Genomic DNA, 17,051 nt, shown 5'->3' on the forward strand with positions numbered 1-17,051 from the left:
AGACTTCCTTCTTATTGAGAGAATTTCCAGATTATTATAGCAATATAATAATGAGCTAATCTAATATATTCTCTGTTGTGACCACATTGAGCAGAGAATGTAGGAAATCCTATACTTACAGTCATTTTAGTCTAAATGTCTATCACCAAAACATCTCAGCTACTATGGAGCTCCCATGAGAAACAGAAGTTTTGATTCTCCCTGTAGTTCAGAGAAGAGGTGTAGCTGCACTTATGTGTTCTCAGATGATTCTTCCTTATGACCAAAGCCATGTTCACTTGTCATTTCTTAAAGATTAAAGATAAATTTGTGACTATAAAGCAACTCATTTATTTGCAACTCATGCCAACCAAATTTCTATGAATCTAATTGGCATTAATTTAAGAGGCACAATCATTTTAAACACCACAAAGAAATCAGCAACAAATGCTTCACCTAAACCATGGAAAACCATCCACTGTAAGATACATAATATAAAAAACAATCAAAACACAGTTTTCTTGAACTCTATGAAATATAGTAGTCATTATTTCTCTTTCTGAATGACCCATCATCCCTCAAAAGAAAAAAAATTACACTGTTCACGTGTTTCACATGGCTTTGTGTTCTTCTGTGTTATTTGGATGGAAATCATGGATTGGCAAGGAGCAGTTACCTTAGGAGGACATGCCTGAATACTAGGGACAGCATCTTGGAACCTACAGGGTTGTAGTTCTAGGATCTTGACTTTTAAAGATTCTCAGTTTCCCTAGAGTGTACACAACCATGGTTGAACTACATAGCCCATATTCTGTAAGCCAATTCAACAGATCCCATTTGAAATGTATGTGTTCATTCTGACCCTTCAGTTGCCGTAAAGAACTTGAGTGAAATAGTAGTCACACTGTTATTTGAAAGGAATAAGGTTATTTCACTACCACAATACCCCAATTATGTATGGATGTTGACCCTGTCAGAGGCTGTCTGCCTACTGAAAAAGGTGGCAGTAGCCTATTACAGATAATTTTATGGGGGATAAGATGAGATTTTAAGAGAGCAGACAAAACCCACAGATCAACTAAATCCAGAGATCCATTCACTGAAGTCCATTCTCACCTTGCTTTCCAACTTCCTTATAGTCAAGTATAGTTGGGGGGGCAAGGAATAGGGCATCAGAAATGGATATACAGGCCAGATGTGGTGAGCCATGCCTCTAATTCTAGGCAATTAAGAGGCAGAGTCAGGAGGATTGATGTGAGTTCCAGACAAGCCTGTTTGCAAAGTCGTTTGCTTGTAAATAGCTGTCTAAAGGCTTGATGGAGATTATCCCTTCCAAGACAAAAAGAATTATTGAAAAGTTAATAATCTTTCCGTGACCTACCTCACACCATTCTGCTGGCTTTAAATATAATGTGTGTGTGTGTGTGTGTGTGTGTGTGTGTGTGTGTGTGTATGTTCCTGTGTATAGAAATCAGAGAACAACCTGGGGTGTCACTGCCTGCTTTTCACAGTCTTGTAGCAAAGGACTCTTGTTTGTTGCTGTGTACACCAAGCTAACTGGCTGACAGGTTACTGGGATTCTCCTGTCTTCATCCTCAACTTACCCCAGAAATGCTGGGATTGCCAACGTATGCTCTCATGTCTAGCTTTACATGTGTTCAGGGATTGGAACCCAGGTCCTCACACTTGCATGAGCGTAGGTCTTCAGGCACCCATGCACTTTCACACTGAAACTGTCTGATCACCAGTTAAGGTCATAGCGCTACCTATCCTGTACTAAATGTGTTCATTTAATCAGGTGAATTGTTGCCAAAACTAATTTTTGTTTTTCCCAAGCAGGAGGTTCCAGGACATTTCCGGGAGTCATAGAATTTTGCTAATATACACATACCCTATTGTAAAGGCAATAAATCTAATTTGGGAGTCTTATTATGGTTCTGAATCATTTGATGTGTACAGATTAAACTATACCTTGTAGTGGGGCAATAATGAAAACAAGCAACCAAAAATTACTTAGAATATGTCTACCCCTTTAATAACTATCTTTCTCATGTTATATGAGGCTTGGAAACTGGAATGCTATATAATTTAAATGACAACTTTACTCTTTGCTCTCAACCAATTTCCTGTATACAGGTCATAAGCAAATATCCTGCAAGCCTATAATTCACCTCTAATTTTTAGTTATTCTTCTATGTGTTATTATTATTTTGATGCACATTTATGTTTAAACCCTGGGACTCCTGGAATGCTAAATTTCAATGGTAGCCCCAACAACGCTTGGCTACTGGGACCTCCAACAAAGATTTTCTTTCAGAGATTTGATGTTTTCTGGCTGAAAGGAAGTACTGTCTGAGATTTGATATTAATGGAAGGGAACCTACACTGTGGTCACTATTTTTCTTAGTGTTCTTATCATTGATTTCCCTGTTCTTTCCTCCCCAGCAAATATCCTCAGTCAATGTTCTTTTGTCAGTTAGGCCCTCAGGCATCAAAAATGATAATATTCTACCTATAGTTACACATTTGGAATTTTGTCTATAGATAGTCCACACTGCTAGATCATCATAGACCATAGATCCGACATAACATTTATTCTCTCTCTCTCTCTCTCTCTCTCTCTCTCTCTCTCTCTCTCTCTCTCTCTCTCTCTCTCTCTCTCTGTGTGTGTGTGTGTGTGTGTGTCTCTCTCTCCCTCCCTGTCCCCACCCTTCTCTCTCATTGTAGGGACTCTACTATGAAAGCATAGCACTGAAAAGCTGTCTTTAAGAGGTTGGGTATAAAGGCTGACAGTTGTAATCTCAGCCCTCAGAATGCTGAGGCAGGAGAATCACTATAAGACTCTTTCCCTGAAAGATTTTGGAGTCCGAATTTTTTGAGGAAAAGGACTTAGAGTAGGTGTACAGGCAGGCAAAATCAGGCCGGCATCTCATATAAATCTACCCCTTTTAGAGTTAGGTACACCCTAAAAGGTTAGTTGGTGAGTTATACATGAGGTAACCAAGGAGATAGCTGTTTCACAGCTGTGTCTCCAGGTCAGTGGTTTTCAATCTATGGGTCACAACCCCTTTGGGGTTGCATATCAGATATTTGCATTGTGATTCTTAATGGCAGCAAAATTACAGTTATGAAGTAGCAACACAATATGGTTGGGGGTCACTACAACATGAGGAACTGGATTAAAGGGTTGCAGTATTAAGAAGGATGAGAACTACAGTCCTAGGTGGTAAAGGTGTCTTTTTGTAGTTAGATGTCCTTAAAGGCACAAGCAGATTAATTAGAAATTAATGCTACCCTGGGCACTGGTGGTATATACCTTTAATTCTATTCCCAGTACTCGGGAGACAGAGGCAGGAGGATCTCTGAGTTTAAGGCTAGCTTCGTCTGTAGAGTGAATTCCAGGATGGCTAGGGCTATACAGAAAAGTCCTGTCTTGAATAACCAAAAAAAAATTCATAAGTTAATGTGCTAGGACTCTTTCCCAGTGGCAATACATGCAGACCAATGAATATTCTGATAGGGAGGAAAGAAAATCCACAAATCTATCTTGGTCCTGAAGGAACTGCACTATTGTGGGACACAATAAAACTCACTCACAATTACTTCCAGTGGATTGTCTCCTAGATAGTTCCAGATCTTATAAAGTCGAAAGTCAATATTAATCGTCTTACAGGTTGTTTAGCTAGATCAATGTAAAATGGCCCACCACTATAAAATACATGGATTTTATACCTGCACTATTTTGCTCTTGTTTTTAATATTATTTATTAAAATGAAACTTATTCCAATAATCTATTTAAAAAAGAATATAAATTTTCTATATAAGTTGCATTTTACCAGCTAGAAATTCATTTCAGTTGGATCGAGATAAGGCAGCAAAATTCTAACCTCAAATCTGATGCTGTTTTACTCATAGATGCTAAGAGGTAGCCAACTGGGAGCAATCTACTTAGAGGATGAGGTATTCTACTATGTTGATAGAATCCTGATACAAGAAGATTTCTTCATGCAGGTTCCTCTCAGGTTCTTGAGTACCATCACTTGGGCTAAGTAAGCATCATGACCAGATCTGTTCTTCTGTGGTATGACTTTCTTGAAGTGTTTCATTCCCATCAAAACAATTTCTATGGTTCACCATAAATAGCTTAATTTAAAACATTCCGAAGGAAACTTTGCTTTTCATGCATGCTACTGTCTTAAATACAGAAGAGAGTGGAGACAAAGGAAATATTGCTGGTAACAACAATTAGGAACAGTGTAGATTTATTAAGTGCTTTCTTTGTACCAAATGTAAGAAGGGAAAAAGAAACATACTTCCCTCTACTATTTTACAGTTCTGTTTCTGTAAACTGAACAGACAAGTGACAGATTAACAGAAGAAAACTAGGGAAGTTGAGTTATTTCCCCGCTCTGGTCCAGTCCAGATTTTTGGTCTAACGATGTTAGAGGTACTTAAGATTTTTACCAAGAAGTTGGGGTAGTCCCTATGAAGCCAATGACCAGGTTTTAATTGCAACATTGAATTAAGAAAAATCTAGCATCATGATTATGTCTATATTTAATAAAAGAGAGAAATGTGTTTACACTGTCTGATCAAGGAATAGTCACTGAGCTTTCACAGAGTTTTTCCAAGGCATGAAGAGATCTCATGAGAAAGAAATCGAGGGATGTTGCTCTACGCCATCTTGTTTCATTTTTTTGGTATTCTACAGTAAGTCTTCCATGTGTTCCCCTTCATAGAGCTGAAAGCTAGTTCACATTTTTTTCATAGTAGCTGAAATTACTATCAAATTGATAAATTAATAGGTATGGGCTTTGGAAACTGATGCAGTTTTGCCAATTTCATACTTGACTTAGGAAAAAAAAATGAAGTTACTAGGAAAGCGACATGTCTGAAAAGTGAACCCATAGTGGAACACACGGAAAGCTGAGTAGACTGAGATGGGAAATTATCTGTTAGGCTTTCAACAAAAGTGGAAAATAGGAAATTTTTATTTAAAAGGAATTTTCTTCCCTAAAGGATGAGAGAACTGAATATAGAGGGGGAAAGAGGTAGAAATAAAGTATCTTGGTTTGTGATCTTGGGAGAATCGGTCTACTTTGTGATGTCATCTGCTTCTAGGACCTTGGAATTTGCTATGAATTCCAAAGTATGAGGTCACTTGTAGGTATGGTCTTCCCATTACCCTGTTCTAGGAGTGCTGGAGTAGATTTAGGTTAGCTATGGTTCACATGAATTAAGAAGAGTTTCTTTTGTTATGTAGGAGATACAGATGGGGGGCAGGTATTTATAAGGTTCTTTCCAGCAAGGTAACAGTGCAATCTTTTTTTTTTTCATAAACTTCTTGATACTCTTTTGTCTCTTGGTTGAAAGTGATTAAAAGAATTATCATTCAATGAAGGCTATATTTTTTCCACTATTATATGTGCTGGGTTTACCAGTAAGAAGTTATTACATATAAATCACACACACACATACTCACACACACTAACTTCGTAAGTCACAGCATCAAATTATCCACCCAAGTTCCTGCAAAGTCCTCTTAATCCAGGAATGAAAAGTTTGCAGATACTGTCAGTATATCTAGAAGCAAGCACAGAAGTATTTATGCCTCATAATTAAAGTCAATAGTTTTATAAGGGCTAAGGTAATAATTTCAGTTTTTAAGTCTAATTTCTTGAATTTCTTAAACCTAAAATTTCTATTTTCTGTCCTACTTGTCCTGATTATTCACATTGTTATAAAATATAAAATTAATATGAGTACCACAGATTTTTTGGTGCAAGAGGTTTATCCATGGTGAAAATGAGTCCTTTAAACAAATTCAATCCATAAAGAATACCAAAGTGATGAATGCTCTCAGTTGCTAAAATTGTCTCACTGTCATAATGTCAGCATGGTTATCTGAATGTGTATTTAGTCCATTCACCAAACATGTAGACAATGAACAGAGTGGGAATTACCCAGGGCAGAAGGCAGGTTTATAAACCAAGTGGAGTGTCTTCAGGGCAGTGTGAGACTTGGGGAATTCCCTCAGGTGTGGTGGTAACCTCCAGAAATGTAGTTATGTTACAATTAGTGGGTGTTGAAAGAATTTGGTCAGAATATGAATGTTAGGGCAGAATCAATTACCTCTCATACCTTAGCCCAACGTGATTTGAAGCACATAGCAATTATATGTCCATTTGTAATTGGAATATCAGAAGGAATTAAAAATCCACAGGTTTCCAGATATGATTACTAGACTCCAAAGTCACATACCAGATAGAGCAAATGGGTGAATTGCCTCTTCAGCAAGTGAGCATGCTCCAGTAACAGCTTTGCTTTGACTGTCCATACTCTACAGGCAGAGCTCTGGGAGATTGATGTAGTGACAACCTCTTGCCTTTTGTTGACTCTAATGTCTCCAAAATGTCCGCTGCAGCCTGTGGAGTAAGCCTTCTATCTCAGGCAATGGTAACCCATTCTGCTAGGATCAAAGCAAAAGAGACAAGCCTTATGTTGTGTCTGAAGTTCTGTGTCTGGAGAGCATGATGAATTGAACTGATAAATATGTAAAGAGGAGCAGAGTTAAAACATTATTTAGTGTTTTTCTCATGTACATGGAAACCTTCATGAAGCTCCAAAGAAATGCCTGTGACCAAGGTCCTAGCAGGCCTTTTAAGCAAAAAATAATTATGGGGAAACAAATGAGACCAGTGAAAACTTCTAGAGGAAGTAATGTGTGGGGACAAGACCAGGAGACATCCAGAAATTAGTTGACAGTAAGGGCTCAGCATTAAGTTTGTCAGTACTGATTTTAACAGTCACTCCCAGTCTTCAGTTATGAAATGTGGCCTTAGAATAGGGAGTTTACCTTCTACAGGATGGATATTTCACTCTTATATCAGAGAGTTTTCTCTCATATGCTTTTGTTTATTATTCTTTAGTTCATTGTATTTTAGGATAATGTGTTCTGAACTCTTTTATAGGTATTAGGTTAAATGTTTTATTGACACAATGAACCTGAACCTGTGAATAGTTACTTAATTTATTTTTATTTTTGAATTATGTGTATGCACGTCTTTTGGGTCTATATAGAAACATGAGTGTGGGTGCCTGCGTAGAGTGGAAGAAAGGTGTTGAATCCCCTGGAGTTGAAGTTATAGGCCACTGTGATCTATCTTATGTAATAGCTGGACACTGAATTTGAGTCCTCTGGGGGAGTAGCACATGCTTTTAACTACTCAACATCTCACCAGTCCCAGATGAATAGTTATTGCTGTATTTTATAATTAATTAGGGAAGTAAGCATAAAGTGTAGTGAAATTTAATAATTTTGGTAAGCTAACACTGAGACTGAACCACCCTGTATGTCTGGTGGTCCTATCTAAATTTTTTTTTAGTCCAGCAGTTTCAGATATTTATACTATGGAATTCTTTGAATGATGGTTTTTCTTTTGGTTGTTGAAAAGATTAAGTTAAAGAAAACAAGTAACTTGCCTTTGGCCACTTAATAAGAAAATGACTTCTAGGATTCAAATTCAAATGTATCATGTTCCAAAATTTTTGTGTATCAGAGTAATTTGATTCTACAGTATAAATATGTATTTTGTACTTTTACTCAGCACACACAAATGAATACCTCAGCACACATACAAATGTGTACCTAATTTTGACATTATAAGACATAAATTTTGGATTTCATCTTTAGCTCCCACTTAACAGCTTCCTTCTGGCTCTAAGTCACAGGCTTTCTAATTGTCCTTGGGCTTTGTCTTGAACTGGTAATAAATCCTCTGACTTCCCTTTATCTAATTAGAAATCATGAGGCTATCCTCTTTCTACAATTGTCCTGTTTCACACTACATATGGTAGAAGTTTCTACAAGAAGCCAACAAGAATGACAATCCTTTCCTACCCTCCCAAAGTCAGTTTATAAGCATTTGATCATTTCTATTTTGTATAATCTCATTTTGACATAGTTACCGATGCTTGCATCCTGACTGTTCAATGAAACCACTATAAAAACATAAAAGAACAAAGTTTGGGGGACTTTCAGACTGCAGATCAAGAGTCCTGGATGGAAAGAACATGAAGTTCTTTCCTACTTCTCCCAATCTGACCATCTGTACCTCTTCATCTGTCTTTTGTAGCATCTGTTATGACAAACACTTTAACCTGTTTGCTTGATTTCTGAGTTGCCTTAAAAGTTAAACACAAGGAGAGGGCTGTAAGAAGTCTCCTGTATAGCCAGTTGATCAAAATTGCCTGTATCTTGTTACTGTCATTGGAAGCAGAGGGGGCTACCTGGTGACTGAGATGCCAGCCTGTGGGCTCTGACTCTAGGTAGCTGGTGTCACATTACATTAGATGAGAAGACACTCGCCTAGTGTTCCCTTTGGAGTTCATAGCTTTCTTCCTAGAGATCTCCATGTCTCTAAAGGTCATGGAGCAAGAGTGGGAGAGCAACCAGAAGTCTTGTATCTCTTGCATGTGGTGCAAGAGCAGAGGAAAAGCCAGAAGCCTTGTTTTCCCAACACAGAATGACTAATAGAAAGCATCCATAGAATAGCACCTTTATTGTTCGCCCTGCTACTTTGGGGCTTCCTACTCCAGCCCATTCCATCCTAACTTATTCCACCTTAATCTACTTCAGTTATTATTATTTATTATTATCGAAATACCCATTACAACTGTTAGACTGAATTTGTGGCGTGTATGTCCCTGACAAGGTGTGACAAAGTGCTATGAGTAGACTGTCACTTTCTTGGGTCATCGTGGTTGCAATTAGCTCAATTTTACCTACAATGAATGGGATGCGGAAGTGACATTTGGGCTGTGCTTTGAAGTATTCTTTCTAGTTAGATTTGTCCAAAGACATTCTCATTGTGGAGAGCCTGACTAAACCATCCAGCGAAGGGGAAACTTCACTGTCCTATTTTTCTGTCAACAAAATATTGATGATCACTTTTGAGGTTAAAACAGCAACATAGCAATCTCTTGAGTACTATGAAGGGGTGATTTAAATGTAAATACAGATGTTCCACCCTTATTTTGTGGTGACGTCTTCCACAAATATCTGATACCTCAGAGGGCACTGATTTTTTTTTTTTTAAATTTCCCAACTAACATATCTAGATTATTCCACCTGGAAGTGTGCGAACCTAAATCAGTGATATTTGTGTGGGGGGCAACTATATGGGTTTTCCTAAATTTCTACAAATTGAAATGAATTCTGCTAAAGAAGTTTCTCCTCTTCTTTCATTTTTTTATTGACTCTCAGTCTTTGAAGGAGACTTTGCTTATTTGTATTATCCCCAAACACCTCTGCATTACCTAAATCAAGACTCCTGGTAGGTATTCCTTTGGCATTATTGGGCTAGTAATGTATGATCTCCAATTTTTATAGATTTTTAATTAAAAGATTACATGACTTCGCCCCTTCACAATTCTCCTTCCAGTCTCTCCCAAATACTCTAACCCAACTACTACCATGTCTCCCGTCATTCTCAAATCGGTAGCCTCTTTTTCTTTGATTATTATGCTGTACACATAAATACAACTTCCTGGGTCCATTTTTGTTGTTTGTGTGTATATGTTTTCGTTGCTGACTTCAAGAGTTTTCCTCAATCTAAGTGCATTCATTGGTTCTTATGATTTCCAAAGTTAAAAATAGTTCCTTTCATATCTGATTTTTTTTTAAATTCTGTGAAAGGTTATTTTCAAAATTTAGTAGATCATTACACAGTGTTTTTTTTGTTAAGAATTTTAGTAAGAATTTATTTTTATTCAACTGGTTTTTGCTAAAGCATTGCTAGATACAATATTTTATATACATAATGAAAGGGAAAATAGTTACCTTCAGTTCTGTGTGGGATCAGGGATGATTTTAGAAGATTAATGTTGACTGTTACAGATTTTGTATCATATGGAAAAGAAAAAAAATCTTATTGCTTTAAGCACAATAGTAGACCTTCTATCTTTTGAAATCGAGTTAAGCTCTCTGCATAAAACGTTGAGGAATTGGTAAAGCTCTCATCTCTGCTACAGTGAACAGTGAATTCCATATTTGTCTTTTTTTCAGTTCTGGATGATTGAATTTGCTGCAAAACATTCCTGAAACGTGACACAAGAAGAAGAATCTTCAATAGAAAGCAGTCACCCTACTGTCATCTCTCAGGGTGACCACATGTCACTGTCTTCCTCATCGTTTGCATCAAATACTGGACAAACCTAAGTGTGCAACAAGAAATAAGTGTTTACACAGTAACTACTCTCTCCAATGGGAGGGCTGAGATTTAAGCACCTCTACTGGGGGAGCTTTGTTGAGTCTGGGGGAATATTCCAGTCAGCGTTAATAATCTTCCTTCTGATTCCATGTTCCTTGACTGCGGTGGATTATAGGGCAGCGCCAATTTTGCCAAATGAGACTTTCCTTTGGGTCTGGAATGTCCCAACTGAAGCTTGTATTGGAGCATTTAATCACTCAATAGATTTGAGCCTCTTCCCTTTAATCGGAAGTCCCCGAAAAACTGCCACAGGGCAAGCTGTCACAATATTTTATGCTAACCAACTTGGAAAATATCCATATATAGATAAGAAACAAGCAGAAGTGTTTGGAGGAATACCTCAGGTGGGAAATTTGCAAGAGCATTTGGACAAAGTTAAGACTGACATTGAGCATTATATTCCAGTAGACCAATTGGGCTTAGCTATCATTGACTGGGAAGAATGGAGGCCTACCTGGGCACGAAACTGGACACCCAAGGATATTTATTGGAACAAGTCTATTCAGTTGGTACAGACCCAAGATCCAGGTATGAACATTACACAAGCCACCAAGAAAGCCAAAGAGGAATTTGAAAAGGCAGCAAGAAAGTTCATGGAAGAGACATTAAAACTGGGTAAAAGACTTAAGCCTCGATACTTATGGGGATTTTATCTTTTTCCTGATTGTTATAACAATAATTATTTAAAGCCAGGCTATGATGGAAAATGTCCTAGTATAGAAATAGAAAGAAATAATGATCTTGGCTGGATATGGAAAGAAAGCACTGCCCTTTACCCATCGACCTATCTGAGGAGTGAATTGAAATTATCTCCAAATGCAAAACTCTACAGTCGCTACCGTATATTGGAGGGCATCAGGACTTCTAAAGTGCATGGGGAAAACAATCCACTTCCCGTCTTTCTGTATACACGCGTTGTTTTTACTAACCAAGTCTGGGAATTCCTTTCTATTGTGAGTAAATGAAAGTATTACAGTTTTGTGCTACTGTGCAGGAAATAGTGTCAATAGGAATATAATATTATTCAAAAGTGTAATTCAGCTTTATGCATCATTTAGGAACGTACACATCAGTAGTTCTATGTTCTCCAAAGGAGACAAAATTACTACATTTTTAGTGTTTAATATAATCATATGGTTTGTTAGCAGCCATGAAAGAACTGCAAAATGTAGACAATATTTTATTTCTTTTTTTCTTCTTCTTCTCCTTCTCCTTCTTTCTCCTTTCTCCTTCTCCTTCTTTCTCCTTCTCCTTCTCCTTCTTTCTCCTCCTTCTCCTTCTCCTCCTTCTCCTCCTCTTCCTCCTCCACCTTCTTCTTCCTCTCCTTCCTCTCCTCCTCCTCCTCCTTCTCCTCCTCCTCCTCCTCCTCTTCTTCTTCTTCTTCTTCCAGGGATCTGGGTCTTTTGCTAGCAGAAGTCATTAAAACAATGATATATTCTTATATAGTAAAGAAATGCCTGAGGAGAAGCTTTAAAGACCGTAGATGTATTTAAAGTGTTATCGTTAGGTCAGCATGCTCGGTTTGGTGACGTTGTTCTGTGTAAATGCTTCCAACGATTACTCCCTGCTAACTCTTTGCATCACCTTTGTCAGAATGACCTTGTGAGTACAATTGGTGAAGCGGTTGCACTGGGGACCAGTGGAATTGTAATATGGGATTCTCTATATATAGCACAACGTGCACAGGTGAGTTATCGGTAGGAAAGAGAAAATAATTCTATCCTTAATGCTCGTCAGGACTTTGTGTTAAGAAAATAGCATTATGCCGGGCGGTGGTGGCGCACGCCTTTAATCCCAGCACTTGGGAGGCAGAGCCAGGCGGATCTCTGTGAGTTCGAGGCCATCCTGGGCTACCAAGTGAGTTCTAGGAAAAGGCGCAAAGCTACACAGAGAAACCCTGTCTCGAAACCCCCCCCCCCCCAAAAAAAAAAAAAAAAGAAAATAGCATTATACTTGGCAATAAGTAAATGCCTGGTATTTGCCAGATCCAGATATGCTGTATTTTTTTTTTGTTGTTGTTATGAAGTAGAAAATGTTGAACCTGTCTTCCAGTGAGGAATCAGATGCTCGATGAGATTAACTGAAGTCCTCTAGGCTCCATAGTTTGTAAGTAGCAAAACCAGGACCTACTATTTCAGTTTTCTGGCATGATGTTTAATGTCAGACAACAGGTCTCTATAATTGATCTCCCCTTATCAAGTCCTGTCCTCACTTTTACTAGTCTCTTGTATAAAAGAAAGAGTTTTGTGCATATATGTTGTGCGTCTGTGTATGTGTGTCAATGTATGTGAGTTTAACATGGCTACGCAGAGGCTGAAGGTTGTGTGTATGTGTGTGTGTGTGTGTGTGTGTGTGTGTGTGTGTGTGTGTATGTGAATACAAATGATGAATACATCATGGAGATTCTCAGAGAAGCTCATTGCCCAGGAGTCCTGTCCTGCTCTTGTAGAGAACAGATGTTATATTCTAAGGCTAAGACAGGCTGTTGAGTAGCATAACATTTGTCTTTTAGAGAACATAAATATGTCATGTAAAATCACTGAAACAGCTTCATTTGCTAGATTCTTTCAAGTCTTACTTTTCAAAAACCCATCTCATATAATATTATTGTCTTTAGTTTGATCATCAATAGAATGTAAGTAACGGAAAATGCAAGTCAGGGAATGGGATCTATCTCTTGGTAAAATCTTTTGAGTTGAAGAAAATTATCTTAAAATCATAACCTTCTGAGATATATTCCAAATTCTTGCTGTTGTTATTGGTGAAATTATTAAGGCCACTCCACGTAGTTAAAAGGGAGGTTTATTTTGTGGAGTATCTTACAAGTGAAGGGATAGGTTACAGGGTCTGGGAAAGGTGTAGCGCAGTCCAGCGGTGTTCTCTGGAGCACTCTGCTCAGTCTCCTCCAGCGTCCAGGGTCTAGGAACCAAGAGAGCCGGCACATCTGGATCTCAGGTCTTCAGGGTCCTTGTAGGCATGACAGTTACCAAAGCCTCAGTGGGGGTTGGAACTTCCAGGTCAAAGCTGGAATGGCTCCCCACTACATGTTGTTCTTCCAAAACTATAAATACCTTTCTCAAGGATATTAATTTGGTGGTGGGTCTGTTTATGATCTCTATATACTACCTCTTTTAAAAATAAAAGAATTGAGAACTCCTTCCTCTGAGGAGGAATCAATTAGGCATCCACAGTGAGTAGGTTGCGAGGGTCACTCTTCAGCTGTCACATTTGTTTTTAATGTCACTTTGATCTCAGCTGTCCATTGTTTTACCATTCCCTGCAAAGATCTACCATACGATTTATTCAAGGGTAGGCTTCAACTTCGATGTCAATATTTTCTATTTTAGGTACTGTTTTAGTATTGTCTCTTATAGACTCTCCATATTTCAGTGACTTTCCCCAGTTTATGATGAGCTTTACTTCCATCATCACACTCCTTTGTTTTGTGTCATTTCTGCTCAGGATTCTCATGAATCACTTTTCATGTTTCCTCAGATTCCCTGAGAAAATGATGATACCAAGTATAAAGTGTGTGTGTGTCTCTCTCTCTGTGTATGTAGACACAGAGGCAATATTGAGTCTTCCTCTGTTGCTCTCCACCTTATCTTTTAATGGAGGTCTCTCACTTAACCCAGAGTTTAGCAGTTCAGCTCTATTGACTGGCCAGAAAGCCTAAAATATTGACTTGTCTCTGTCTTTCTAGTGCTAGGCATATAATCAAATGACATTCTACTTGGTTTTTGGAAGTTAGTTATGACAATAAATTCCAGGTTCTTATACTTCCACATGAAGCATCTTTTTAGTCTTCCTGTTCATGGCCTTTCCCCAAGTTGTTAAAATTGATTCACAAAAAGTGTCAAGTAAGCCATCTCCTTCTACTCCACTTTATCTGATCCAGTGGTGTGATGAAGCCAATTCGACCAACCCTACTTAATGAGACATGCTTTTTTAATATTTGGGATCCTCATGAGCCAGTTATTAAACATGGTCATTAATAAAAATTGAAGGATAAATAAATTTCATCAAGTACAAAAATAACTAATGCTTAGAATACATGAGCTATTTTGCTTCATGTGCACCCCAGTACCTGAGATTGTATATGCACTGGGGGAACACCCTAGAATGGATGTTATTCACATCATACTCTTATACTGTGAAATAGTAGCTTGCTCATTCTCAACTTTGCATTCAGTGTTATTGATGGGCAACTTGAAGTTGGCCAGTGTGGGTTTAATTATACAGTATCTCTTAGGTTTCCAGCTTAAATCTTTCCATAGAGAAGATGAAAGATGATTCTCAAATCATTCTCATTCTTGTAATCTTCCTTTTGTCTAATCCTTGTCTCTGCAAACAACTTCAATACTCCTTAAACTTGGTATAATTTTTAATGTATCATTAATACTGAGAATGTAATATTAAAGAATATTGACACAATCCATAAACACTTAGAATATAATAGTGTTCAGGAAAAACTACATAGAAATTAAAATATAGGTGTTTTATAAGAAACTAATACAGAGATATGAGTCTACACAAAAGTATCTTGGATGGTTACTTTCTAATTAAATTACAACCAGAATGACAAGAAGTAAATCACATTTAAAATCTAAATATACAGCATTCCACATCAATGGAATATCAGAAGAGCTTCATATGAACCTGCTAAGTTAGTTGTTCTTAGTTTGGTTTCTATTGCAACAAAACACTCTGATCAAAAGTAACTTATAGGCGAAAGCATATATTTGGCTTATAGGTCCTGATCATAGTCCATTGTTGAGGGATTACAGGGCAGAAACTCAAGGCAGGAACTTGGAAGTTGGAACTGAAACAGAGCCATAGTGGAAGGTTACCTGGCAGCTGGCTTTCCAGGCTCAATTTCACCTACTTCCCTTTTGGGCCTTTGAACATGCTTCTAATCATATCTACAGTCTCCTCCACTGTAAACTCATTCAGTCACAGGCTTTGGGGACAGAAGGGCACATATTTTTGCCAGGCCATTATTGAACCAAAAATAGAGTCTCACCACAAGGAAAATAGCAAATAGACTCCAATCAGAGGTGCCAAGGTCCTTTGCTTTTCCTGCCAATGTGCTACCACAGTTGGCTCATCCAGTAGAACTGTTGATCATGACAGATCTTGATCAACAATGTTTTTTAATGGCCAGTGACCAAGTGTTAGAGCACAGTAATGTTAAGATGGACCACTTCTGCTCTTTCTCTCTCTGTCTACACAGTTTGTTAAAGAATTTTCATTGTGCACACCTTAAACTGTATATCACTTAGCTAAAACATACACAGTTGAACATATTTTATTACTTTGAGACATCAATTTTGAATCTGTTTAATTATGTTTAAATCATCTGACAAATGTGACTTTTATTAAAATTATTTATGATTTATGGAGGGTTAACTGAAGAAATGGTAGTTTCCATATACATCTTATCATTTGTCTTCACAATAAGCCTATGAGGCAGAATGCAACATTATCCCTAATTTTCAAGTGATGAAACTGAAGCATAATCAAATTAACCAACTTTCCTTATGTGATCCCAAGAGTAAACTCAGATTTACAAATTTGAGCTATCTTAGATTGGCAGACATGATTATTAACGAAAGTGATACTACTATTAGGCAAGTTAACCTCAAATCCCATAGTCTAACAGTTGTAAAATTCCATATTCTTGATTAATCCATTTATCATTGGGAAAGATGAAGTCTAGGATAGGTTAAGCCTCAACTAAACAATTCTTCGGTGGCATGAAATGGCCTACAAAATTTACAAATGTTAAAATACAGTTGGAATAACTTTGCTTGTTGAGTGAAAAAGAGTATTTCCTATCATTATTCAGTCTGATGCTTCCTTTTTCTTTAAGAGTTACTATAGTATATCTGTTCACATAGGAACTTGTACCTTGCTACACTGACTGTCTTATTATTTTACAGACAGGTTGTCAACCCTCCATAAATACATGAGGACTACCCTGAATCCGTACATAATCAACGTCACCCTAGCAGCCAAAATGTGCAGCCAAACACTTTGCAGTCATCGAGGCATCTGCACAAGGAAAGATGTGAATTCGGATCACTATATTCAGTTGAATCCAAAGAACTTAGAAATTAAACTTTTGAAAAATGGGAGTTTTGAAGTAGTTGGCAACCCCACGGTTGGAGACCTGAAGTACTTTTCTGAGCACTTTAAATGCAACTGTTTTACCAACATGGATTGTAAAGAGAGATCTGACATTGAAAATGTGGAAAATGTTAAAGTGTGCACTGCAAACGGTATTTGTATAGATACCCGTGTAGAACCAGACCAAGCATTCTGTCTCTTACCTGGAAAAAGCTTTCTCTTTTTCATAGCCATCACTCACATACTCTATCATCTGCTCTAGGGGCCCTTGAATTTCCTAGGGAAGCTATCTGTGGGTGCCCCTTAGTTATATCTGCTCCCAATATTTTTTTTTGTTATACTCTTGTGCTAACTCAAATGCAAAATGGGATTCTATTTTACAAAAGTAATTCTATTTTAATAATTGAGATTATATTTTGATATTTAAAGGCAAAATGTCTATTCTTCTAGGAAAGACTGGTAGCAAACAAGGCAGCCATACTTGGATATTAGTTTTTGTCTCAGGAGAATGAAGATTGAATAAAATCAAATTCCTGTAAATGAGTGCCTTTATTAGTAGTTTGTCATAGTTTAAAAAATGATCAAGGAAGTATTAAAAACTCCTTATGTAAAAAAGTATGCTAAAGTATTCTGAAGTGTGCTAGGCAGCCCAATTATAGAACTGTGAATTT

The 17,051-nt window shown here is 37.5% G+C and overlaps 1 protein-coding gene across 1 annotated transcript; it reads left to right on the forward strand.

Moving 5' to 3' along the window:
• The first annotated feature begins 5,174 nt into the window (after nt 1-5,174).
• Nucleotides 5,175-16,693, forward strand: LOC131906719 (hyaluronidase PH-20-like). Its single transcript, XM_059257440.1, has 4 exons — nt 5,175-5,289; nt 10,047-11,204; nt 11,845-11,941; nt 16,194-16,693. Exons 2-4 carry the CDS (start codon nt 10,245-10,247, stop codon nt 16,640-16,642), a joined length of 1,506 nt encoding a protein of 501 aa, XP_059113423.1. The 5' UTR covers nt 5,175-5,289; nt 10,047-10,244; the 3' UTR covers nt 16,643-16,693.
• Nucleotides 16,694-17,051: the final 358 nt, after the last annotated feature.

The sequence above is a fragment of the Peromyscus eremicus genome, chromosome 3, assembly GCF_949786415.1.
Source record: "Peromyscus eremicus chromosome 3, PerEre_H2_v1, whole genome shotgun sequence".
In the NCBI taxonomy this organism is placed as follows: Eukaryota; Metazoa; Chordata; class Mammalia; order Rodentia; family Cricetidae; genus Peromyscus; species Peromyscus eremicus.